The sequence below is a fragment of the Zonotrichia leucophrys genome, chromosome 17 (genome assembly GCF_028769735.1).
Source record: "Zonotrichia leucophrys gambelii isolate GWCS_2022_RI chromosome 17, RI_Zleu_2.0, whole genome shotgun sequence".
NCBI lineage: Eukaryota > Metazoa > Chordata > Aves > Passeriformes > Passerellidae > Zonotrichia > Zonotrichia leucophrys.
Window position 1 is genome coordinate 1958367 of NC_088186.1, and position 24679 is coordinate 1983045.

Consider the following 24679-nt stretch of genomic DNA (forward strand, 5'->3'; position numbering starts at 1 on the left):
TCTACAGCTGCTCTTTAATGTTTTCTTCTTCATAACAAACCCCACCATTTCTGTTCTTCCCATATTTCATACAAGCTTTATTGTATTAAATATAATCAAAGCAAGGAGTAGGGTCAATGACTGGTCATGATTGTTTTCGGAAATTATTGCACAGCTAATTGGCTATTAACATCATTCCCTCGTTAACATACATCCTGCAGGAGGAAGGAGCTCTTGAAGGCACTGAAGGCACTGAACTTGCTCTGTTTCAAACATTGCTCACACATCCACATCTGCCATTGCTCTCTGCAGGGGATCCACAGCCCAGTAGTCATCATCCCAGCCCAGGAACCAGCCAGAGAAGGTGGGAGGCTCAAAGCCCTGCTTGACAATGGTCACCGGGGTCCTCTTGTCCCGCGTGGAGGGGTCTGTGTCAATGTAGCGCTTGGCTGGGGACACAGGGAGGGAGCTCACTGAGCACCAGCCCTGCAGAGCAGCAGCTCAGCTGGGGCCAAAGGGCTGCCAGAGAGGCAGCTTCACATGGGCCATTTGAACAAAAACACCCGCTGAAAGTTTGGACTCCCTATGGTTTTATCTATGCCTGTCAGAATATGAATTGCCTGAGTCATGATCACACAGTGGGAAAAGGAGAAAGGGATAGTTCAGAGAGGAAAATGTGACATTACCAGACTTCAGTGCCTCAGTCTTTTCTTCTTCTTGGGCATCTTTCCCAATCCATACAAAGACCTAAAGATAAAAATATTAATTACTTCAGCATCAATAATTCTCTTTATGAAGGGATAATTTAGATGAAGCCTCAGTGAACAGAGCATGACACAAACCAGAAAATCCTCATGTTGGTGCGCCTGGGTTGCCAACCAACATGGCCAAAGCTCTATTGGTCAATAATGGGAAGTTTTTTGCCTGCATTTTATCTACATGCATTGTAGACCCTTGAACAAATTCTACACTAGCTTAATGTCAGGGGAAAGTAGCAGATGTTTGAACATTTTTCCATAAAACATCAAAATTCAGCTCTGAGTTGCCATGTGGCTGATGTGTGCTGAATCTGTAATACAACAGCACCTCTGGCTATTGTGGTTCAGGTCTCAATCTAGAGCCAATCTGTGCCTATTCTTAGCTCCTCTTGTCCCCCTGTAAACGTGACATACCTGATCCCATGTGTCCAGGAGCATCACATCATCTGTGGCAAGGTCGTCCTGAGTCAGATCTCCAGGAACTTCTTCAATCTGAAAAAACAGAGTTCAGATGAGCACAGGCTTCATTTACTTTATCTGCACAGGACAGACCACACAAAGATCAGGTGTAAGCTGCTGGGGCTGAGCCTGTCCCCCGTGCCAGGCGGGTGCTGGATGCATCCCCCAGGCACTCACGGTGAAGCGGCCGCTCTTGTTGGAGCACGCGAAGAGGCGCGGGGGGTGCGTGTCCATCTTCTTGTCCTTGAGGCGGGGCGAGGTGCGGTACGGAGCTTTGCCACCCAAGGCTGCCCAGAAATTGTCTGGAAAACAGAGAGAGAGAGAGAGACTGATGCTTCTCCCACTCATGGAACCACACCAGGGTTATGGTTTGGGCAGGACTCGAAGCGTTCTTCCAGGTCAGAAAGTCCCAATGGCCTGCAGACATACATGAGAGCGCTGTTAAACAATGAAAATACCCTGAGAAGCCCCTCTTGCCCATGTCCACATCTTGTTCTGGGAGACAGGATACCCATGAAATAATTGCTGAGGGTGTGCAGCTACACAGAAATGATCTCAGACTCCACCGTGACCCCCTCACCTGGCTCTTTGCCCTCAGCAACCTGTACTGGGCGAGCTCCCAGAATCTTCAGCAGCTCCTGTGCTCCTGATTTCTCAGCGTTGCTGGCTCCTTGGCCAACCCACAGGTAGGCAGCAGAGGGAGTTTTCAGGACAAAGGCATCATTGGAGTTCAGCTGACTGGCTGTAGGATCCAGCTGAAAAGAAGGAACACTGCAGGTGTCAGGTGTAACCATCCTCTACAGGGAGCTTTCAAAATCAAACCAGAACCTACAGTTGAATAAACTGCAAACAAGATTTTCCATATGAGCATGTAAAGCTGTCAGATGTGTTGTGTATTCCCTGTATCTAAGTGATGAGTTAGATTTTCCACAGGGGAAGAGTAAATAACTCTTTCAGTGTGTGATTACAGGTACACATGATCTATAGCAGGAATGCCTGGCTGTCATTGTGCCACTCCTGGTGGTTATGGCAGGAGATTGAGGAGCTCACCGGGCAGCCCACGGCAGAGCAGTGCTGCCAACACTGATCAATCATTAACAGCAACCCCTCTGTGTCAACAAGGACAGGCCTCTTGAAGCTGGAAACGTGGGGAGTTCCTGCAGCCACAAACCACTGCCCTCTCCTCGGCAGGATTTACTCTCCCTTTGTCTTTGCACAGAGGGGTTTGTGTGCGTTTTCTCTCAGAGCACTGGGGCTCTGAAGCGTGTCCTGGCCCAAGTTCCTCTTCCATGGAGGGAACTGCAGTCTCCAGTGGATCCTGTTGCCATCATGGGCTGTACACACCCCCCCAGGGCTGGCTGTACCCACGTACCTCCACTGCTCTGGTGGCTCCGGAGGTGCTGGAGCGCACCTGGAACAGCCGCGTGGCCGCAGGAGCGGTCTGGCCTCCTTCCCTCGAGGTTCCACCCTTGTAAACAACCAAGGGCTTTCCACCAAACATGCTCATCAGGTGAGGGGGCTCTTTCCCTTGCACTACTCGTTTCTGAAAAAAGGAAACTCCCTGTCAGTTTTGAGGAGTGCAAGACTAACCAGAAATGGCTTTTACAACCCTATGTTGAGCTGGAATATTCACAGAGCACCCAGCTGGGCCAGATGTTTAATATATATATATTAAAAAAATATATTCTTTATTCCCCCAGTGTTGGGGTTGGTTTCTGCTGGGTCTCTTTACCTGCACAGGGGTGCCTCCCAGCTCCTCATCCAGCTGTACTGTGAGGAATGCAGAGGTTGCAATCTCATCCTGCGTGGAGTCGGCGCCCTGCCTGGAGAGCAAAGCCAAATCCCAGCTTTATTCTCAGCCTTTCTAACCACACACACACCTTACAGAGATCAAGGAGATGTAAGGGAACCCTTTGATACTGAATCTCTGCAGCACTTCCTTCAGCACAAAGGAGAAATTCCTTATCCTCTATTGTAGCACAGTGAGTACAGGGGGAGATAAGAACCTTTCCTAGATAAGCAGCACTTTCCTAGATAAGCAGAGCTTGATCCAAAGAAGGGAGTAATAACTGGGGGGGGAATGGAAAAAAAAATGTTCACACAGTAATTCCCTCCATTGCTCCACTTCAAATGGAACATCCCAGACCTCTGGTATCGTTTTGTTTGCAAGGGAAAGTTATCCAGGGTGAAACTTTATCCCCCAAAGATCCTCTAGAAGTGAGAACCAGCAGTGATCGATTTTCCCAGTGGACTCGCAGCCCCAGCGTTTGCTGACTTGCCCCAGGGTAAGTCCCGTACCAGGTGTAGATGATCTGTCCCCGCTTCCCGTCGTGCTGGTAATCGTACAGGATGATGTAGCTGTCCCCGCCGTAGAACTGCCCGTACGTGGCGGGGTCCACCGGCACCTTCTCGGAGCCTTCTATTCTCCAGATCTGGCGGAGAGGAGCAGAGGCGCTGCAGAGCGAGCGCACTGCCGGCCCGAATTATCCCCGAATTATCCCCGAATTCCGCATCCCGCAGCCGGCGGTGCTGCCGCGCCCTCTGCCGGAACCTGACGGGACAATTCCCATCCGCTCCCCTGGCGGGTCCCGAGCGGAGCTTTGAGGCTTTTCTGGGCGCTTTAAAGAGCCAAACCTCGCCCGGGCCCGCTGTGAGCTTCTGGACAGCCCCCAGCCCGTTCAAGCCCAGCTCCACCCCTGCTTCTATGCTCAAAGTCACGAACCCAGGTGCTCCAAGACATTCATACATGGGATGGCAACAGGGAGAATAATCAGGAGGAGGAGGAATAAACTCATGTCCACAGTGCAGGGAAATTGTGGAATCACAATCAAGCCCACTTTTCTGCAGGGCTTTCAAGACCCTGCTGCTATTTCTGGTGTCACAAATTCCCCCAGTAGTTCCAAGACCTCAGCATTGATGGCTCTGTGGCCTCCTGGCTCTTGCAGCCGGGCCATCAAGTAGCAAAGAAAAGTCTGGAAAGCTTCCCAGAGGGATTGTGCCACCACTGACCTGCTTCTTGCCAGAGCCATCATCCTCCATGCCGTGCTGGGCAGCCATGGCCTTGGAGCTGTGCAGGGTGGCAGCGTCGAAAGGGACCTGCTCGATCTTGGCAACGTGGCCAGACACGTGAGGCTGCCCCAGCCCTTCTGTCTGGTCCTTGTCCCGCCAGTTCTTGAAGAATTGCTTGAACAAAGGTGTCTCACCACTCTCAGGGAGGACTTGGATCTGAAAGGAATGGGCCTTTAGAACCATGTCCCTAAGAACAGCAGGTTTATCTACTCTTCTCCACTCTCAGAAGAGGTCATGGAAAAGGTAAAAGAGTATCTGAGAGGAAGAAACTTTCACTACCAGCTGTGCCCATGTGGCAGAAAAGTGACCCCAGTGCTTGGGGCTGCCACAGGTCCTTACCTGGGTGTGTTTGGGATAACCCATCTTGTCAATGAACTCTGAGGCTGTTTTCAGTGCTGCCTTCTTCTCTTCAGAGTTGGCACCTTTGCCTTTAATGAAAATAGAAAGAAAAGGGGTCAGGATTTCTTACCCAGAGAAGAAACTGTCCCAGGTACCCTCTGCCAAAGTAGAAGGGCCCAGCTTTCCAGATAAATGATGCCAAATAACAAATGACCACTGTTGGATCTCTTTCATGCCTGTGATGGCTGAGAGAGAACAACCTTTCTAGTTATGATATTCATTCTTTTCTCCCAGTTCTCTCAGGTACCTTTCCAAACAAAGATCTTCCCATCTGTGCCATGGTCCAGGATGAAGCAGTCATCTGTGCTCAGGGCTGCTTGGGAGAAGGGGTTCTCATCTGCCACCAGGGACACTGCCATGTTCCCAGCCCCATTGGAGACCTGTCACAACACAGCCCAGAGGTCACATAAGGCACCCTCTGCTCCCTGCTGCTCCGTGGCCACAGCTCAGGACTCAGGGAGGGGAAGGGAAATCCATTGAAATGCACTGGCTGCTGCAGGCACTATTGTGCTCAAACAGGATACCTCTGACACAGTAACAATATGGCAAAAACATAACACTTACTCTGAAGATTTCAATTACTTCTAGCAAAGTACATACTGCTGGGACCAAGGAGAGATTGGTCCAAAATGGGAAATATCCTCAGTGCAAAGGAAATAGCCTCTAAAGCAAGCCAACTGCACACAGGGACTGAAGGGTAACTGGAACAGCCTCCCTGTATCAAGTGGGGTTAAAAATCTGAGTTCCTCTACTGACTGATGCATAAAGTGCCACATAACAAAGCATCTTAGCAGATATTCACTCCATGGATACCAGAGGCTGCTTAGAGAAGACTCCTCCCAAAAAGTCTTGGACACTCTTCTCCACTCACACAGCTGATGGCAAATGGCACCTTCCAAGTCATGGCTGCATCTGGGTGCTGGAAAGGGGCAGGTCCTGCTTTGCAGGCTCACTGTTTCCAGTTCTTTCCTGTCACTTTCCTAACACAATGCCTGACAGCACAGAGGAAAACTTCCTCTTTCCCTTATTTGTTTCACACTCCACCTTTCTCTCAAAAATTCCTGCAAGTCCCAGCTGTCTCACTACAGTCCTAAGTGGTGACAAACCAACAGAAAGTACATGGACATGCAGCGTGAGCAACCAAGGCTCATACATAAAACTTGTTAAGAAGCAGAGTGAGGCAGGAGTAGGACCCAGAGCAGCTCAGCTCCTCTCTGCTATTGACCTCCACCCAATTTCACAAAGATCACTCCACTCTCCCCAGAGTTATGTCAGGGCTCCTCATTACCTTGTACAGCTTAGCCAGCTTCCTGTTGGCTGTGTCGGTTTTGGTCTCATCAGAAACTCCTGCTGGCAAAGTGGGCTTTGGTCCCAGAACCTGTGAGGGAGAGAAAAATCATTACCAGCCAGTCCAAGAGCATCTTCCTCCCCAGGTGCTCCAGTCAAGAGAATGAGTGGAAGAGAATTCCAGATCAGTCACGTAAATTCCCTCTGAAGTCCCAGCGGGGCAGAGGACCAGCTCTGCACTGAGCTGTGTGTTTATACCACTCACAGCACCCACCCCACCCTTCTTTCACACCCCACTTGCCACTGCAGCAGGGAGAGAGGTAAATGAGCCTTGCTTGGTCTTATCCTATGCAAGCTGTTCCAGCTCCAGAGCTCAGTCCCCAAGGGGACTGGGTGCCAGAAGCCAGCTCGCTCTCAGACTAAGGCTGCGGGTTAGCTCTTAGCAAGCACGGAGATATTCAGCTCTCAGTGATCAGGCAGCTCTTGTGATTTCAGCTTTGCTTGCTAGGTAGCTTTCCCTTGGCCTAAGGCTCCAGCAGACAGTAGAGAGAGGAGAAGCAGAAGACGCTGGCTGTTCCACGAGTATGGCTTTATTGGAGGGGTCCGTGAAGGGTCTCAGCTCTTCTTGTTCCCAGTTAGCAGGGGTACAGTGTGCTACTTTTATACCCTTGGCCTGGATCCAATCCTGACCAATGGCAAAGGTGTTAGAGTGACCATAAGTGACCAATAGTAGGGTTTAACACAATATTGCCTTACATGGCTATAGGGATAAGGTACAAGGCGGATGTCCCTGGAGACAGGAAACTTCTTTGCCGCTGTGTCAGCATTCTATTCTCCAAGGGGCCCTGGCTAAACCTGAGGGGTTTACTACAGAGAGGCACAGAGGGAATAACCTGGAGCATTTCCTCGCGCTCGGATCCCTCCTCTGACACGTAGACCTTGGCGCGGCCGTTGCGCTCGTTGTCCCGGATGCCCTTGGCCAGCACCGTGGCCTTCAGCCGCTCCTGCCGGTTGCTCTGGGAGCCACACCACTGGAAGATGTTCTGGGGAAGGACAAAGTGGTGTCAGAGCATGACAGCACCTCTCCAGGTGAGACAGGACTCAGCTGGGACTGAGCAATGTCAGTGTTTCAGGATGATCAGCACTGGGATCCTTCAGCAGAGTGGGGGAAAATAAAACTCATGTGAAGGTCAGACACCTCCTGCCCCCTGAATTCTGCCAGCCCTGCCTTTGACGTGGTACTCACACTGCCCAGGTCCAGGATGAAGCAGTCCCCTGTGTTGAAGCTGTCCCAGCTCACAGGGACCTCTGTGGCCCGCACTGTCCGCCTGCCCTTGACCTGCAGCAGCCTCTGCACAGTGACCTCGTTGGGAACCACGTGCCTGAAGCCAGAAGCCACACCACCAGCCTGGGGGGAAGCACAGGAGCAAGGATTCACACCAGGGCTGGGGGAAGAGTGTATTCCCATCTGTATAACATGTCCTGCCTACCAGAAATTATCCCAAGCTCAGGATTCTCTTTCTCTGCTGATAGAACTGGGAATTATTTATCAATGCAGGCAAAAGGACCCATGTCAGTTACCCTCAAAAAAAGCACAACCAACTTTAAATGAACAAAAGTAACAACAAGCAAGTGGGAAATAAACAAACCAGAAAGATCAGGAAAGTCTCAGACATGAGGAAATGTCAGCACTTTGCAAGCATGTGACCTGCTATCACTTTCCTTGTGCCTTTGGATTCCCAACAGACACAACTGCTTGACTGCATGTTTTCACTTCTTTCCCACTTTATTGTGATGGCAGGGAGGAGTAACTCCCACTACTGTTCATCTCCTTTACCAAAACATTGCACATGCTGGGAGGGTGGGCTGAGCACAGAGACTGCAAGGTCAGACTGTTATGCAAGTGGGGAGAAATCAAATCCCCTGGGTAGGCGTTTCCCATTAACTTTGCTGCTTCTTAAATCCATTCCAGGTGCCTTGGGACTGTTCTTTCCTCTGCCGCCTGAAGAAAAACAAAACCTCGATTCCTAAAACTTTCTGGGGCTTTTCTTGTGTATTATTATTTCAGCCAAATCTCTCCCACTGGGATCTGCTGTTCTCCACCCTGCTCAGCTCCAACTCATTGAAAACATCTGGCTGAGAATGGCTTTTAAGCAACTGGAAAAAGTGCAATTCTGACTCTCCTGGGAATTGGGCAGGACGCCATTTGTTGCAGACTCAGCTGTCACCCACCTTGTATTTGATGCCAGATTTGAAGTAGCCCAGGAAGGTGGGGGACTCGTGGCCCTGCACCTCGCGGTGCTGCACTGCCTTCCCCTGCAGGTGCTCGTCCATCTGCACGGTGAAGATGGCAGCAGCCCCACGCTCATCCTGAGAGCTCTCATCACCTGAAACACAGAGAGGGCATGCAGGGTCTGCCTCTGCACTCAACTCTGCAAACACACGAGGAGAAAGCAGATTCAACTGCGATATTGTCAGAGCCTGGGGTTTGCAGGCTTGGGGAAAGCCGTGGCACTCTGTACTCTGTACATGGACAGCAGAGGGCACTTGGGAGAGGGAAAAATTCCACTCCCTGATCAGGAGGAACACACCTGACCTCCCTCCTCTCAGGCAGAAAGGATTCCAGCCAGACTTTTCACCTGAGGTCTCGTCTTCCCTGTGAACCTCTGCAGAACTTACCTGTCCCATTGCCCAGGAAAAGGGATTTCAGGGTGTAGGTTTAGGATCAGAGGTGGCTGTACTCCCTATTGCAGAGACCACACAAATATTTGACACGAGCAGGGTATTTACCCCCAGACTGCACTCTCACTGTGCTGCTGCTCCTTTCCTTGGGCAGATGTCGCTGAAGGACACGAGAGAACACAAGTACACCACTACTCAAGGTGAAGGGAAAAAAGGGTAGTTTTATTCTCTGACTCCAATATTTATAGCTTTACAAAAGTGACGGTGGATTAGAAGGTGACATTGACACCTCTGCAATGTCACTGGTCAAACCAACAGTCCATCAACCCTCTCCTCTTCCATAAAGGAATGTAAAACAATGAGTTATTTACAGAAAGTGTGTGAGAAAATTCACTCCAAGAATGTCAACATCAGAAAGCTTAGAAAATCTTAAAAAAACAAGGTGACAGGCAGGGTTTGGTGGCCACGGCTGGAGCAGAGGCCCAGGGTCACTCTGGGCTCCAGCTCTGTGTCCCAGGGACACTCCCAGCACTCACCCAGCCAGAAGTGCAGGTCGTACTGGAGGTTCCCGCTGCGCTGCTTGATGGTGTTCAGCACCAGGTAGGAATCCCCGGTGAAGAAATCTCCATAGAGGTTTTTTGGCACTGGCACCAAATCAAATTTCTCGACCCTCCAGATCTGAAGGCCAGGTTCCTTCCCAGCCTTCAGAAACTCGGCGTGCTCCACCATGCTGACAGGCTGGGGGCGAGACAGAGGGTGCTGTTCAGTGGGCAGGACACAAAGAAATCTTTAAATTAAATTTCTTCTCATTTCCTAACTTGTTGTGCCAGGCAAAAAGTGGAAAGTTTCCTTTTTTCTCGTGCACTGAGTTTTGAAGGGGGGAAAAATAAGGATGTGTGTGGAAAGAATCCCTGATCACTGTTAATTTTCACTTCCAATCACCTCCACTTCCTGGCTTATTACTGCCTTATCCTCTTCTAGACTCTATTGTGTCTCTCTCTGGATTTTAATCTCTGTATTTTTCTTACTAATTTATAACTTTTTAGTATGGCACATAAGTGAAGCTTGTCATTCCAGGCAGTGGGAAAGGAACCCCTTTGAACTCCACTTGTACATCCTGCACAAACATGATTTACAGGTTTTCTAAAACCAAATGGAAAATGCTGTGAATATCATTGAATATTTAGGTAATTAACAGGCTTCTTAAAGCCCTTCTGTTCTGACCTGTTACTTAACTGCTCCCCTGTAGGAATTACATTAATTTACACAACATCCTGTCCTAAAGACACTGCAATTTTGGTTTAATATGTTTACTGCCATCCTTATGCAATATATCAACACAGTGCAATATCCTTTTTTTTTTCTAATAAACATAATGAACACTTTCTTATAAAAGAATTCACTTTGGTAATTCTGAAAGGAAATAAAACATTTCTGGTGTATTGGCAATGAAGTGTGTCCATCGATCACATCACACCTTTGAGAGCTATCAGGTAACAGGGAAGAAAACATTACAATATCACATTAGAAGCATTCAGTACTTTGACAAAGAAGATGGTTCACAGCAGCTGATGGACAACAGTAAAATATGCTCAGTTTTCAAGGCAGAAATAAAGGATGTTACAAGCTAGAAAGCAAAACAGTAAGTTAGATATCAAAGTGATTCCTAAGCTGAAATCAGATATCAAAGATGGAAAAGAATGAACTTTATCATCACGATTCGAGTCTGTCTGAATCTCACCAAATTCCCACTAAAAACTGACAGAGTTAAAGGAGAGGGACTCCTGGAAGTAGCTGGAACCAGAAGTTTTTCAGTGTTTATTGTGATGTTCCTCACTTACCACGGCTGAAAGCACAAGAGCTGCTGTAACAACATATCCCAGCCCTGCCACAGACACGGAGCTGACACAGCTCAGCTTCAGAGCCATTGTGCAGCAAATGGTCAGGAAAAGATAACTGAAGTCCTTCCTGCCCATTTCTAGGAGCAAATGGGCTTCTCCCTTCTCCTGCGGGCAGTCCCAGCTCCTCGGGCTGCTGGGGCAGGCGAGGGGCAGAAGCCAATCTTTTATCGGGGACAAACACACCCACCCCCTCGGCAGCGCAGGGGCGGAACGCGTTTGTGCAAACAGCGCTGCTGGAATCCCAGAGCCTCTCCCAGCCAGAGCCCGGCGCGATGCGCGATCCGTTCCCCACAGCACCCGGGGGCACACGGGCCAAAGTCCCGCACGGCCAAACTCAGAGACAGCGTTTGTCAGCCGGGAGCTGGGGATTGATGAGACACAGAGAACAGCACGGCGGCTCCGCTGGCAGGGGCGCAGGGAGAGGGATTTGGGGAGAGGAGGATTGTAGTAAACCCCTCAGGTTTAGCCAGGGCCCCTTGGAGAATAGAATGCTGACACAGCAGCAAAGAAGTTTCCTGTCTCCAGAGACATCCGCCTTGTACCTTATCCCTATAGCCATGTAAGGCAATATTGTGTTAAACCCTACTATTGGTCACTTATGGTCACTCTAACACCTTTGCCATTGGTCAGGATTGGATCCAGGCCAAGGGTATAAAGTAGCACACTGTAGCCCTACTAACTCGGAAGAAGAAGAGCTGAGACCCTTCACAGACCCCTACAATAAAGCCATACTCGTGGAACAGCCAGCGTCTTCTGCTTCTCCTCTCTCTACCGTCTGCTGGAGCCTTAGGCCAAGGGAAAAGCTACCTAGCAAGCAAAGCTGAAATCACAAGAGCTGCCTAATCACTAAGAGCTGAATATCTCCCTGCTTGCTAGGGGCTGACCCGCGGCCTTGGTCTGAGAGCGAGCTGGCTTCTGGCACCCAGTCCCCTTGGGGACTGAGCTCTGGAGCTGGAACAGCTTGCATAGGATAAGACCAAGAAAGGCTCATTTAGAGGATTGACGGGAGCAGCCTGAGGATGGGGAAGGCGCCCTCAGCCCCGCGGAGCTGCCGGAGCAGCACCTGAGGGAGCCTCACACACAGCACTGGCACTGGGGATGCACTGAGGGAGCTCCCGGAGCACAACGCAGCGTTCACAGCCTGTAGGTGACACAACAAAAGCTCATTCAGCAATTCAGTCATTTCACAACCAAGTATTTCTGAGGGTGTAGCAACAGCCTGGGACAGGAGCACAGGAGCCATCAAACCTACTCAGCCCAAAGGAATTACAACAGGGCTGATTGTAGAACCCAACAATCTGCCACCAACAAACAGATTATTCTTCCAACTATCTCACACTGCAGCAAGTTCATCTATCACATTTGCCGAGTGTTTGCAGTGAGTGACCTGAGCAGGAACCTTTCCCTGAGCCCCTCAGAACGGAGCAGCCACACAATGTGGAGTTGTGCTGCTGGGCACTTTGCTCTCAACGCACCCAGCGGAGAATTCCTGACAAGCTGAGCTTGCCATGGTCAGAATCTCTCAAAAGATTCTTAAATAAGGGGCCAAACCCTCCACCCATAAAACTCCACGACAAAATTCCACAAAGGAAAGAGCAGACCCTGCTTTGTGCTTTCTCCACTCTCATGAGGGTATTTGCTTTCCCTCTCTCCCGAGAACACTCTGCTGCTCTCTTGTCCAAGCTGATGCATTTTAATTTGAAATGTCACCTTGGCAATGTACCTTTGAAAATTTCACTGGAAAGTCTCAAAGTGAAACAGACAATAAAAACAATGTGCTAGTCCTGCTGGTATTTCTGATCTCTGTGAAGGAAGTTCAGAGTGTCAGAGGTCTAAGTCTCAGTGAAAAACATGTTGGAACCCTGACTCTAAGAAAGGCAGCTGTGAAAAACTTTGGCAGCTGCAGCAAACCCCAAACTAAATGACTGGGTTGCATAACATTAGAAAGAGATGGGTCCTTTCCAAATGGAAAAATACTCTGGACTTTTTATTACTAAATTAAATACCTGTATAGTCCCACACCTGGGCAAACCTCACAGACTGAAGGCACAAAGATGCAGGATAATCTTCTTTGTTAACATCCCACTGTAGGATACTGTAATCCACAGATATATGTAGACACAATATTTTTGAAAAGCATTTATTTAGCCTTCTAATTAATTTGGCATTTTGTAAGTCCAAGCTTGCATTGCCAATGAGCTGCAATATATAAATACAGGCAAAAAACTGAAAGAGGGTTACAGTGCATAAATGTATATTTTAGTGCTTTCTCATAAAATTAATTAATCTGAGCCATTCCTGGAGGGAATAGGTGTAAATCTACCCCAACAGCTGGTTTGGGTTATCACTGCTGGCAGCAAGTGTTGCATTGTTAAATCAAGCCCCAGAAATGTTTGCTCTGGACATTGTTCTGAGGGCACTTGCCAGGGCCCTGCTGGAAAGGGTGTCCTGATGGAGACATGGAAAACAGGCACTGTTCAAGCTGCTGCTCATAAAAGTGTCCAGCTTGGTCCCAGAAAGGGTGCTGTGCACAGCCAATGTCTTATGCAAAGGAAAGTTGTTTAAGGAAAACAAGGAAAGGGCTTGGAATACAGGATTTCAGTGCAGATGGATCAGCTAAATGACACTTGGCTGCACAGTGATGAAAACAAGAACTTGGGAAAATGAGTCCAATGATTTGAGCAACCACTGGAAGACAACAAGTTCATGATGGTCTCCAGATGTGCAGTCACAGCAGCAGGCCAGGCCAGCCCAGGAATGCCCTGGGATGGAGTCTGGCCTGCAGGAACAATCCCAGGGCACCCAACAGGAAAGGCGACCACTGATCAGAGTCTGTGTGTGGCCACAGCCCGGAGGCAGCCTGGAGCTGCTGCTGCAGGGGGGTGTGGAATGAAAGAGCTCCCCAGGGCTGGGAGCTGTTTGCTTCAGGACAGGCAGAGAGGCCCCAGTGCCTGAGCTCAGCAATGCCAGCCCTGCTGTGCAAGCTCCTGGCGCCGTGCTGGGAGCCCTGACTGCTGCTGCAGCTCCATCCCCTCGGACCCAGGCTCAGCTCCTGCCCCTCCGGTGTCCAACCCACAGCACCTCTCCTGTTTCCACCCTGCAGCTTGTAGCAAACAGCTCTCTGGGCCTCCCTCCCTGCATTCCTCATTTCTGCCCTGCTCACCCATGCCTGTGGCTGTGCCTCCCTCCCATCTGCCCTCCCACACTGACACCAGCAGCCCTTTGGCTGTTTGTCTTCACTCTGAATTTCTGCCAAGGAGCTGCCCAGCTCTGCACTGCCCAGCACAGCCACACTGACAGGAATGTCCTGCTCCCTTCAGGAAAAACCTGTGGACACTGAGCCTGGAATCTCTTCCTCTGCCTCATCACACTGCAAAATCCATTACAGAGAATAATTAATGTGTGGTTCCTCCACATCAAACACACTCTCACATCTTCACACCTACCACCATCTAAAGCTTAATGATGTCACTAAAGTAACTTTCTACAAGATAATATCATCCAATACTCACAGCAGGGAAAGAAAGAAAAAAAAATCTTTATTTCACTCATTAACTGGCCACTAACAAGAGAAAAATGAGCACAATTTTTGTGAGGTTAATTCGTAATAATCTGCGGTAATTCACACCTGAATATACCCACAAATACAGACAGGACTTACCTGCACAGGGCTGCTCAGGAAAGCCTGGCTGAATTAAATGAGACACACACAGGGTATCCCACATCCCCAAGGCTTGTGCTCATTTGCAGCTCCGGCGCCAGCTCGTGATGGGTTCAGATAATTTGTGTAAATCTGCTGCATAAACAAAACCCACACAGGAAGGGCTGCAGCCAACACAACACCTCCCCACAGAGCATCCAAACCACCTGCTGCTCACTGCTGGATCAATTCCTGCCTTTCTAATGGCAAAGGCTGGATTTCTGATCTCAATGGATGCCACTTGCAGAACATCAAAATAAGTTGCAAATACTGACTGAGTTTCTTAAATATGAGGAGAACAGTAAATCTGAGCAGAGCCTGTATCCACACTACAGTCATGCTGCAAAAATGCCCTCATGCACCAATCCCTTTTGTACCTTGGGGGCACACATTTGCATTTCCACACAACTAACTCTCTCTTTCCTTTTATTTATTTGTCAAACATTGCCTGGAGAATATGAACTGCTCCAAACAAACAGCAATATATGTCCTCAAAAAAGAAAGCCTCCCTTATGTCACAGCATTCCAGGCTGCCCACACCAAGTAAAGAGGTAAATTACTGCTGTATTTCTGCTGCAACAACAGGAAAACCCTAAATCCTTGTTTTGCAAGAGGCAAAGGGGTATAATCCTCCTGGCATGATCAGTTTGAGGAAATCTACAGGTTGTGCTTGTCACAGTAACAGCCCAGAGCCAGGGCTGCACTCCCCAGGTCTGTAATAGCGACACAGGAGAGACCACACAAACAAAACCCCAATAAAGTTATTTGCTTGCTTCAGGTTCAGCCCTTTGTGCACTTTGAACACAACCAACACTGTCTGACTACCCACGTAGCCATTTCTTTATTCTCTGGTCTGCTGCTGCCCCATAAATCTCTGATGAATTTACAAAGCTTGTGAGAGTGAACAGCACAGGACTTGAGTTCTGACAATCCAATCTCAGGCCATGATGCTGCTGAACACAGAGAAAGCTCAGCACAGGATCCACAGCGATGACAGCACACCCTGAAAATGGAAATATTTGTTCATTCATTCAGCTTCCCTGCCAAACCAGTATAGAATATCAATAATTCTTCAGTAAACCATTGAAAATAACTCTGGCAGGACTTCAGCTTTGTTACCAAGGGGACAGGCATTGAAAAATATCTAAAGCGATGGATTAGCTCAGTTTTCAGTCTCCAGACAGCCCAAAACTCATATATACACAAATCTAAACCAAACTCCTTTCCATCCCTTGAAGAAGCCAGTGAACAAAGGTTATTTGGGATAAGAAGGAACTGGCGTGGGAGAGCCTCCTCCTCCCCAGCCATGGTGACTCCATGAAGTATTTCAGCTCCTGGATGAGGAGCAGCACAGTTAATGGCATTCCCTGCAGCTACATCTTAACAGAAAAGCCACAAACCCCAAAAAATTCCAGCTGAGCTGCCTAAGTCAGATCAAGAGTCCAGGACATGAAGTCCAGCATTAGCTGTGCAACTGGCAAGAAAGTTTTTTGCATTTGTTAAATTAAGATTCCTACAAAACCACTTGAGCGAGTTAGAAGGCCCAGAAGATTTGAGTATTGTTCACTTTTTCCAGCTGTTTGTTTGCACTATGAGTCACATCAGCTCTATTCTGGGCTCTGTACCTTGTGAATGCAACCCCCTCAGTAAACACAGAGCTTCCAGCCTGATGCACCCAGGCAGAAAACTTCAACCAAAAACCTGAGTTTCCTCTCAGTAGCAGTGATGTAAATTGGGAAGGATATTACTTGCACAGGAGAAAGCTTTGGAGATTAGACAGGTCTGCCATCTGAAACACACCCAGGGAAATTTGCTGATACAATCAGCTGGTTCAGAGCCCTGCCTTGAGCATAAGTGAGAGCTGAATCATCCACTTAAACATACACAGCACAGGGAAGGCTGCATCAGTGGAAACCACCAACCACTTTCATTCACTGGGGAGCAAAAACAAATCCTGAATTATGCTCCAACACAAATCATTGTTCAGTGCTGAAAAAATATTTAAGGAGTGTTTATGTAACACATAAGACACAAACCAGCACATTAAAATCTGACTACCTCCCCGAGTTATGTCCCAGAGAGAGAGCTGCTGGTGACAGCCAGAACACGTTGAGGAAGGCAGCGAAGACATGCCTGTGGTCAGCTGCAGGGAAATGACACAGATGTTCTTCCTCCAGTCTCCAGGTTCAGGGGAAATCATCTGCAACTTTATGCAAACTCTTCTTCCCCAGAGAACGAGCTGATACATTCCTCTGCAGCACAGAAGTTGTTCAATCTGTGATCCATAACCCAAAAGCAACACGTTATTGCCAGGGAAAGGCTGGAAAGCAGGAGTGGCCTCCAACAACCCAGAAGGGAAGCACAGAGCGTGGCCTTGCACTCCTTGTGCACATCAGGCCCAGGCGAGGGGGTGAAAGCACTTAGGAGTCATTGCCACACGTGGGACAAGGGCAGGAGAGCTGCAGGCAGGTGTCAGGGTTGAGTACAAGTGAGTAAAAAGCACATAAATGAATTTTGCTGAGGCCACAGTGCCAGGGCACAGCAGGTCTGGTGTCACCAGGGAGCCCGTGGGAGTCCATCAGTTCCTGCCTTGCACATCAGCTCCACACAGAATTCAACTTTCCACATCAAAAGCCTCCACAAGACATGAAGCAACTCAGGATTAACAAGAAAAAACTGACTTAATACACAATAAAAATCGAGGTGCTCCTTCTAGATTAGCCAAGAACGTGAGGCTGAGGGTTCCTGTGGGATCTCAGCACCCCAGGACTGAGGTGCCGAGCCACCGAGACCACCCTTGGGGGCTCGGGAGTCCTGGAATGTTGCCAGCAGTGTCTGGTGGCTGGACTTTGACCCTACACAGGAGACGACACCTGTATGAGGACAGGAGGGTTTCACCGGGGTGAATGGTGAAGGGATCAGTTAATTAGAGAGTGAAACACAGGGTTTAGGATTTCTGTACAGGGGGGTTTAGAGAAGTAAGATGGAGGAATTGGGGCGTGTCCTGTCCTTCTTCTTCTTCTTCTTCTCCTCCATCTTCTTTGGTGATGGTGGCGCTTTGGGATTGGTCATTACTGAAAGTGCACCGGACAATAAAAATAAAAAGGATTGGGGAAAAATGATAAATATTGTACACGTAACCATGGGTATAAAGATAGGTGACTGTCCGGAGGGCAGGACAGTGTGCTCATGGCTGACTGCTGAGCAGAGCTCTGTCGGGCCGAAAGAACATCTTTTAGATAAACAATTAATAAACATAAAGACCGAAAGAAGAACTGAAGCCTCTTCTCGTCCTTTGATACGCGGGCTGCCCCAAGGCCACTCCGGGCCTTTCCAGGCCCTTCAAACAGCCGAAAACCGGACAGGTTCCAGGTTCCTGCGCTCACTGCTGGCAGGGAACAGTCACAGACCTGTCACCGAAAGCTTCCTGCAGTCCTGCCCAGCACACACACATCACCCTCCTCCTCCTCAGGGAGAGACAGGGCTCCCCCATTCCCCACTCCCCATGCAGTGCCTTCCTTCACAAACACCAAGTAATCCCAGTGGGAAGGGAGTTATCAGGGCTCTCTCCTCTCCATTTTGTCCCAGCTCTCCTGACACAGCCAGGTGTGCCAGGGCGTTACAGGCTGTGGTGAACATTCCGAGCCTCTCACGCAGGAGTTCCCAGCTCCAGAGCCCCCAAGGGCAGGAATGCCCGGAGCTCCCGTCCCGCGGGCACGGCCACCAGAGGGCAATGCTGGAAACGCATCCCCAAACCAGCCCTTCCTCCTGGGAGCTACGCCATTAACACGAGAGCGTTTCAATTTATCTCATTTCAAACAGGATTCGGGCCCTGGTGTGGAGGAGCCACAAGGATTGAGTCTGATCTGTCAGAGCAGACAGCCCAAAAGAAGGAAAAGTCCTCACTGCAGCAGCCTCCGTCCATCTTGAGAGATCCCAGGATGATTCATTTCCTCCAGTGTTTTAGAGATGCTGTTTTGAATTGTAGCTGTACTTTTACTGCATGTGGAAACACTGAGTAAATAACAAATGTCTAAACTTTGGGTTTGGACAGTGTCCCACTGCCTGACTGCCCTGATACAGACAAACTGTTGTTTCTCCCACTCCGGTTGTGCTGGGACCTCAGCTCAGATCGGTTCCAGCTCTCCAGGTTCTCAGTGGGAGGTGAATGAGGAACAAAAAAAGAGAAAAGGAAAGACCAAAACCACAGTCTATAGTCAGAAAAGAACACTTTGAAACAGGCAAAAGGAAAAAAATATATGAATCTTCAGAGTCCATACCATCCAGACACCATCACATCCCAAATATTGATCACAAAACCCTGGGATATCCTGACTGAGAACGGAGCTGCTCACAGAGTCCCAAGGCTGGGGAACCGGAACGAAGTAAAACAAAGATTGTTCTGCAGAGGGCAGTGTGAGATGCCCAGAGCCCAACCAGCCACTCCCATGGCAGCAGCAGCACCGGGCTCCCCGAGGGCCCGGATCCAGCACGGCCATTCCAAGCTGGCATTTCCAGCCAGCCCAGCACGGCAAAGCACCCGGAGCTCTGCTTAACCCCGCTCCTGTCAGAGCTCTATTTAACCTTGCAAATGCATCATCAGTGGATAAGCAGAGATAAATACCCGGGTGTCCTGCTGAGACAGGCTGCTACTGCTTTTCCCGACTTCTCTGGGCACCCTTTCCTTCCCTGAGCAGGTGTGAAGCTCTGGGCTGGCATTTCATGGGCACTGCCCGCCCCGATTTCATCTCTGCTGGGGTTTCTCAGTGCCACAGTAACAGAGCCCTGGCACAGCCCTGGAGCAGCAGGGGCACACAGCGATGGGCACAGCCTGCCTGTAAATGTAGTGCAACAGCACACCTGCTGTGCTGTGCAGGGAAGCATTCCTGCATTTCCCGGATGCTGAGCAGGGCAGGAACACCCTGCTGCAGGGCAAACAGGCACCCAGCAGCGTCTGACAGCTGATAAGCGGCCCGATGAATCTGCTCTGGCCATTGGTGCTATCAGGGTGTAGGACACAGTGTAAATATTTAAAATCTGCCAACGCCTGTGCCTTGCTGGGGAGCAGAGGCAGAGGCAAACCCCCTGAACTGCAGGCCTGGTGTCCGGTTTTCGGCTGTTTGAAGGGCCTGGAAAGGCCCGGAGTGGCCTTGGGACAGCCCATGTATCGAAGGACGAGAAGAGGCTTCAGTTCTTCTTTCGGTTTTTATGTTTATTAATTGTTTATCTAAAAGATTTTCTTTCAGCCCGACAGAGCTCTGCTCAGCAGCCAGCCATGAGCACACTGTGCCGCCCTCCGGGGCGGTCACCTATCTTTATACCCATGGTTACGTGTACAATATTTATCATTTTTCCCCAATACCATTTATTCTTATTGCTGGGTGCACTTTTAGTAATAACCAATCCAAAGGTGCCACCATCACCAAAGAAGATGGAGGAGAAGAAGAAGAAGAAGAAGGACAGGACACACCCCAATTCCTCCATCTTACTTCTCTAAACCCCCCTGTACAGAAATCCTAAACCCTGTGTCTCACCCTCTAATTAACCAATCCCTTCACCATTCACCCCGGTGAAACCCTCCTATCCTCACACAGGTGTCGTCTCCTGTGTAGGATCAAAGTGCAGCCACCAGACACTTCTGGCAACATTCCAGGACTCCCGAGCCCCCCAAGGGTGGTCTCAGTGGCTCAGCACCTCAGGACTGAGATCCTGAGATCCGACAGCCTGGTGCACACACGGTGCCTGCACACTCCCACCACCGGGCATTTACCTTCCTCCTCCTCACTGAAGCACCTGAACGAAGTCAGAATCCCTGAGCCAGACACTTCCCCATGCCAAGTCACACGGACAGACCTGAGGGAGGGTGCCTGAGCACTTTTCCATCCCCACCTCCGTGCGAGCATCTGCTGTGAGGAGATGACAGCCCCCGCCGTGCCCCGGGGCTGTCTCGCTGCATTCCCTTCTCCCTGCAGCCTCCTGCAGGAAAACACTTCCCCAGCTGCCCAGCTCTCAGCTCCAGAGCTGGGCACGATCCCCACCTAGGGAGCTTGTGCCTGACACAGGGAAAATAGTTCCTGCATGGCTCAGAGCTCCAGCAAGTTCAGTGCTTTTATGGGAAAAGAATTAATCATCCAGAGCGTTTCTTTCTGATTCCCTCAGGCTTCTTAATGTCTGAAGTGATTAATTAATGATTAAGGGACTGAATAGACACACACTTGAACTAAAGCTGTGAGCAGCAGAACAAATGAAGTGACAGAGGTACACAAAGAGCTGCACAAAAGCTTCACAAAAAAATAACTTGAGGTTTTCTTCCTAATGCAAAACCTGAGCGACCTCTGAAAGCCACTGCATAAAACACGCTTTGAGTCTTGAGTTTAAAAAGATCCAAAAGAGATTAGAAGCAAACATATGAAATATCAATACATACAATTTTCTTTTCAGCTGAAATTGCTAGAAGGGATATCAAATACCTGGTCCAGACAACCAGACAATCACTAACCAACAGAAATAATACACAGCTTGTTACAGGCAAATTGTCCATGTCAGAATCTTCTGCCTTTTCAGGAAAAACATTTGATAATAATCAAGCAGAGGCAGAGACACGCTCAGAACTCGATTATTCACATGATAATTCCCGAGTGCTGTGGAATGGAACAGAAAACAAGAGCAGCTGCTTCTCTCTAGGCAGGAGTTATTGTACCCAAGCCACTTCATAACTGTGTTTAACCATGTTCTGCTGTACTGCAAGCAAGCTGCAAAACTTGATCACCTCAGCTTAAAGAACAACAACAAAAAAGTTTCTTTAGGTCTCCAGATTCCAAAGTAAATCAGGGAAATAGTTGTTTTGTGAAGCTGCATACTTCTGTCCAAAATCCTCTTTCCCATGCATGCCACTCAGCAGCAACACTAATGTCTGGGGCTGGATTAAAATGGAAAGCTTGTATTTGTAAGTGAGCTGAAAGCAGATACAAATCCTGAGCACTAAATACGTCACAGGGCTATTTTAGAAATGGTTTGGTTCCCACCGGAATTCTGTAAAACACAAGTATTCTGTAAAACCAAGTACAACAAAAAGTTATTTCATCTGAATATGGGATGGGGAAAGCTCTGGCCCAGCCTGGGTCAGCAGCTGAACCTTCCCTGGCACCGAGGCTCAGTGGCACTGCTGCCCACACCTCCAACGCTGCATGTGGCTCAGCACTCCCAGAATTGCAGAAATCACTACAGAGCCAGCCCTGGAACACATCAGGCAGCCTTTCAGCCAGAGCTGGCAGCAATCCCCCCTGGTGACATTACCAGAGCCATGAACCTGGATTGCAGAGCGCTCCCATCCCTGCTCTGCTGATGAAAGGAACAAATTCACAACGGGCTGGATTTGTGTCTGTGAAATCCAAGTTGAACCAGCAGCAGCAGCAGCATTTCTGCCTTGTCACCCTTTCGACATTCAGAAGCAGCCAGAGATTGATGGCTGGTTCCATTTCCCCACTGTTTTCCCCACAGCACTGGAATTCCACCAGCCAGAGAAAGCCTCTGCCCTGCCAAGAGCCAGAGTCATTCCTCTGGGGACACTGCAGGTACTCAGCTCTCACTGAAACTCAGCTGAACTCTCAGACAACCCCTGGCAAATCTCTCCCTGCCTTTAAACACGGAACATTTCAGGCGCTCACCATCCACCCATGCCACTAACGAGGTGTAACTAAAATTCCCACCCTGTGTTCACGCTGAATTCAGTGAAATCCAGGAGCTGGGCTCCCCAGCACTCAGCAAGCTGGTGATGGCACAGATGGGCACTGGCAGCTGGGCTGGTGCCAGGCCAGCATTGCCATTACCCACTCTGGAGATGGACAGAGCTCAAGCAGAGCCTGGAACCACGGGCAGCCTGGCACTGGGCTGGGCAGGGATCAGCGATGCCAGCAGCACCCATCCCACAGAGCAGATGTCAAACGGGGCTGACTTTGCTTCTCTCTGCTCCTGCACAGGCTAAGCTCCCATCTCCCATCTCTCCGTGGTAGGAACTATGGAATAAACTGCCCCGTGGCCAAGAGAAAGCAGCTGCAATAACCTGTGAGAGACCCATTCCTCAGTACTCAGGTTTCACTCCATTTTTCCAGATGGATGTTATAAGGTTCTCTGTAAAACAGTTTGAGAGCCCCAAAGGAGGAGAGGCATTTAAGGAACCCCCACCCCCTCTGACTCCAGAGCAGGACACCCTGAGCTGAGCCATGCTCTACTCCCACAAAGGAAATAAAGGAGTTGGGGTTTTTTTGCCGATAAACTTGCATCATGCAGAGTTGGTAGTGGAAAATGGAAATTGTAATGATCAGTAAGAAAAATAAGAGACTCAAGGGGAAACAATGCTAGTATCATCCTTGTTAGCAAAGTCGGATTTTTTACATCCAAGAGCAAATAACATTCAAAGCAGTTTTATTCCAAGAGGGATCTACTTACTAATGAGGCCTCCTTGAAACAAGTCATCCCCATAACTTTTTTTTATAACACTCTTCCTAGGAAACATTTTAAATATGTTTTCAGTGCCTACATTTTTTGAATTTCTATTCAAACAGAGCTTTCAAACAGAGCTTTCAAACATTCTTTCCCCCAGGCAAGGAACAAAACAAACAAGCCCCCGCCGTTCCCATCACCACTCGCACTGCTTCCACCGGCGTTCACGGGCGCACCGGGCTTGCGGGGGCTCCTCCGGGCCCGGCCCGGCGGGATGGGAACTGCTCCGGGGGGCAGGAGCCCGGCACAGCCCGGCACAGCCCCGCGGATGCCGCGGGAACCGCCCCGGGCAGGAGCGGGGCCAGGAGCCGGCCCCGCGCTCCCCTCCCTCCGTCCCTCCGAGCCCCCGTCCCTCCGCCCGGGGAAGCGGGGCAGCCCCGGCACCGCTGCCGGCCCTACCTGCTGCTGCTGGCACTCGCGGGCAGAGGCAGCTGCGGGGCCGGGCAGGGCAGGGCAGGGCCGGGCAGAGCTGGGCAGCCCCAGGGGCGGGACACGGAGCTCCCCCGCCTCCGCCCGCCGCCCGCCTCCCTGGGCGCGGCTGCGGCACCGCGGGGACACGGGCACCGGGACACGGGCACGGCTACCCCGGCACAGGTACCCGGGCAGTTTGCCTGGCACAGTTATCCCGCAGCGGTGAGCCCGGACACGGCGCTGGTACCGCCCGTGCCCCCCGGCTGTTCCTGGGGTCCCTGCACGGGATCCCGGCCTCTCCTGCCCTTCGGCTGCCACACCTTCCCACCCCTTCAATTCCACATCATGTCTGAGCGCCTTGTTACATGAATTCCGCTGCTTGTTTTGTAGTTTTCATGCAGTCACTGGTATGTCCACAGCAAGCACAGGTACAGGGGATCTGTAGTACTGTCCAGTTTTCGGCTGTTTGAAGGGCCTGGAAAGGCCCGGAGTGGCCTTGAGGCAGCCCGCGTATCAAAAGACGAGAAGAGGCTTCAGTTCTTCTTTCGGTCTTTATGTTTATTAATTGTTTATCTAAAAGATTTTCTTTCAGCCCGACAGAGCTCTGCTCAGCAGTCAGCCATGAGCACACTGTGCTGCCCTCCGGACAGCCACCTATCTTTATACCCATTGTTACGTGTACAATATTTATCATTTTTCCCCAATACCATTTATTCTTATTGCCCGGTGCACTTTTAGTAATGACCAATCCTAAAGTGCCACCATCACCACAGAAGATGGAGGAGAAGAAGAAGAAGAAGAAGGACAGGACACGCCCCAATTCCTCCATCTTACTTCTCTAAACCCCCCTGTACAGAAATCCTAAACCCTGTGTCTCACCCTCTAATTAACCAATCCCTTCACCATTCACCCCGGTGGAGTCCTCCTATGCTCATACAGGTGTCGTCTCCTGTGTAGGATCAAAGTCCAGCCACCAGACACTTCTGGAACATTCCAGGACTCCCGAGCCCCCCAAGGGTGGTCTCGGTGACTCGGCACCTCAGGACTGAGATGCTGAGATCCCACATAGTACAGTCCCCTATGGATGACAGTCACAAATCAAACATCACTCCAGGATACAGGGGGGGATGTCCCAATACCCACCCCCGAGGGCTGGGAGCTGTCGGTGTCCGTGCCCTGGAGGCCAGGGACCTCTTCCTTCCTGTCCCCTATTAACAGTGACCCTGTCCTGCAGCCATGCTCCAGGCCCTGTGTGTGGATGCACAGATCAGTGTGTCCAGATGTCACAGACCAGTGTGTCCAGCTGTCCTCTTGGCCCTGAGCCACACCAGGTTCTGATGCTCACCAGCTACAGTGTCCCTCACCACAGTGAGTGCCCCTGGGCACCGTGTGAGCAGAGATCTGGGGAACAAACTGGGATGACACGGGTGACAAGTTGTAATTGTTGGTTGGATGAGCCCTTTAAGCTCCTAAGAAGTTTGGTGTAACAAGAGCACACATGAAGACACGGACCTCATGGCTCCTGTGCTTGG

General features: G+C 50.0%; 1 protein-coding gene across 4 annotated transcripts; it reads right to left on the minus strand.

Annotated features, from left to right (window-relative positions):
* Positions 1 to 47: 47 nt before the first annotated feature.
* Positions 48 to 23242, minus strand: GSN (gelsolin). 4 transcript variants are annotated; one of them, XM_064727469.1, is made up of 17 exons: positions 23136 to 23242; positions 9170 to 9371; positions 8184 to 8338; positions 7198 to 7359; positions 6845 to 6994; positions 5953 to 6042; positions 4912 to 5044; positions 4605 to 4693; positions 4206 to 4421; positions 3495 to 3628; positions 2929 to 3019; positions 2569 to 2739; positions 1777 to 1951; positions 1374 to 1498; positions 1152 to 1229; positions 666 to 726; positions 48 to 428 (listed from the first exon to the last, which is right to left on the minus strand). In XM_064727469.1, the coding sequence occupies exons 2-17, from the start codon at positions 9360 to 9362 to the stop codon at positions 259 to 261; spliced, it is 2193 nt and encodes a 730-aa protein (XP_064583539.1). In that variant the 5' UTR covers positions 9363 to 9371; positions 23136 to 23242; the 3' UTR covers positions 48 to 258. The 4 variants fall into 4 exon arrangements, with proteins under 4 accessions (XP_064583539.1, XP_064583538.1, XP_064583540.1 ...); XM_064727468.1 differs by lacking the exon at positions 23136 to 23242 and adding an exon at positions 22683 to 22724; XM_064727470.1 differs by lacking the exon at positions 23136 to 23242 and adding an exon at positions 14196 to 14309.
* Positions 23243 to 24679: the final 1437 nt, after the last annotated feature.

Excerpts from the sequence above, each read along its gene's own strand:
- GSN (XM_064727467.1), bottom strand. The coding sequence starts at position 10,609 with ATGGGCAGGAAGGACTTCAGTTATCTTTTCCTGACCATTTGCTGCACA. Across the intron at positions 2,740-2,928 it reads TGGGAGGCACCCCTGTGCAG|AAACGAGTAGTGCAAGGGAA; the intron begins GTAAAGAGACCC and ends TCCTTTTTTCAG. Across the intron at positions 1,230-1,373 it reads ACAAGAGCGGCCGCTTCACC|ATTGAAGAAGTTCCTGGAGA; the intron begins GTGAGTGCCTGG and ends CTGTTTTTTCAG.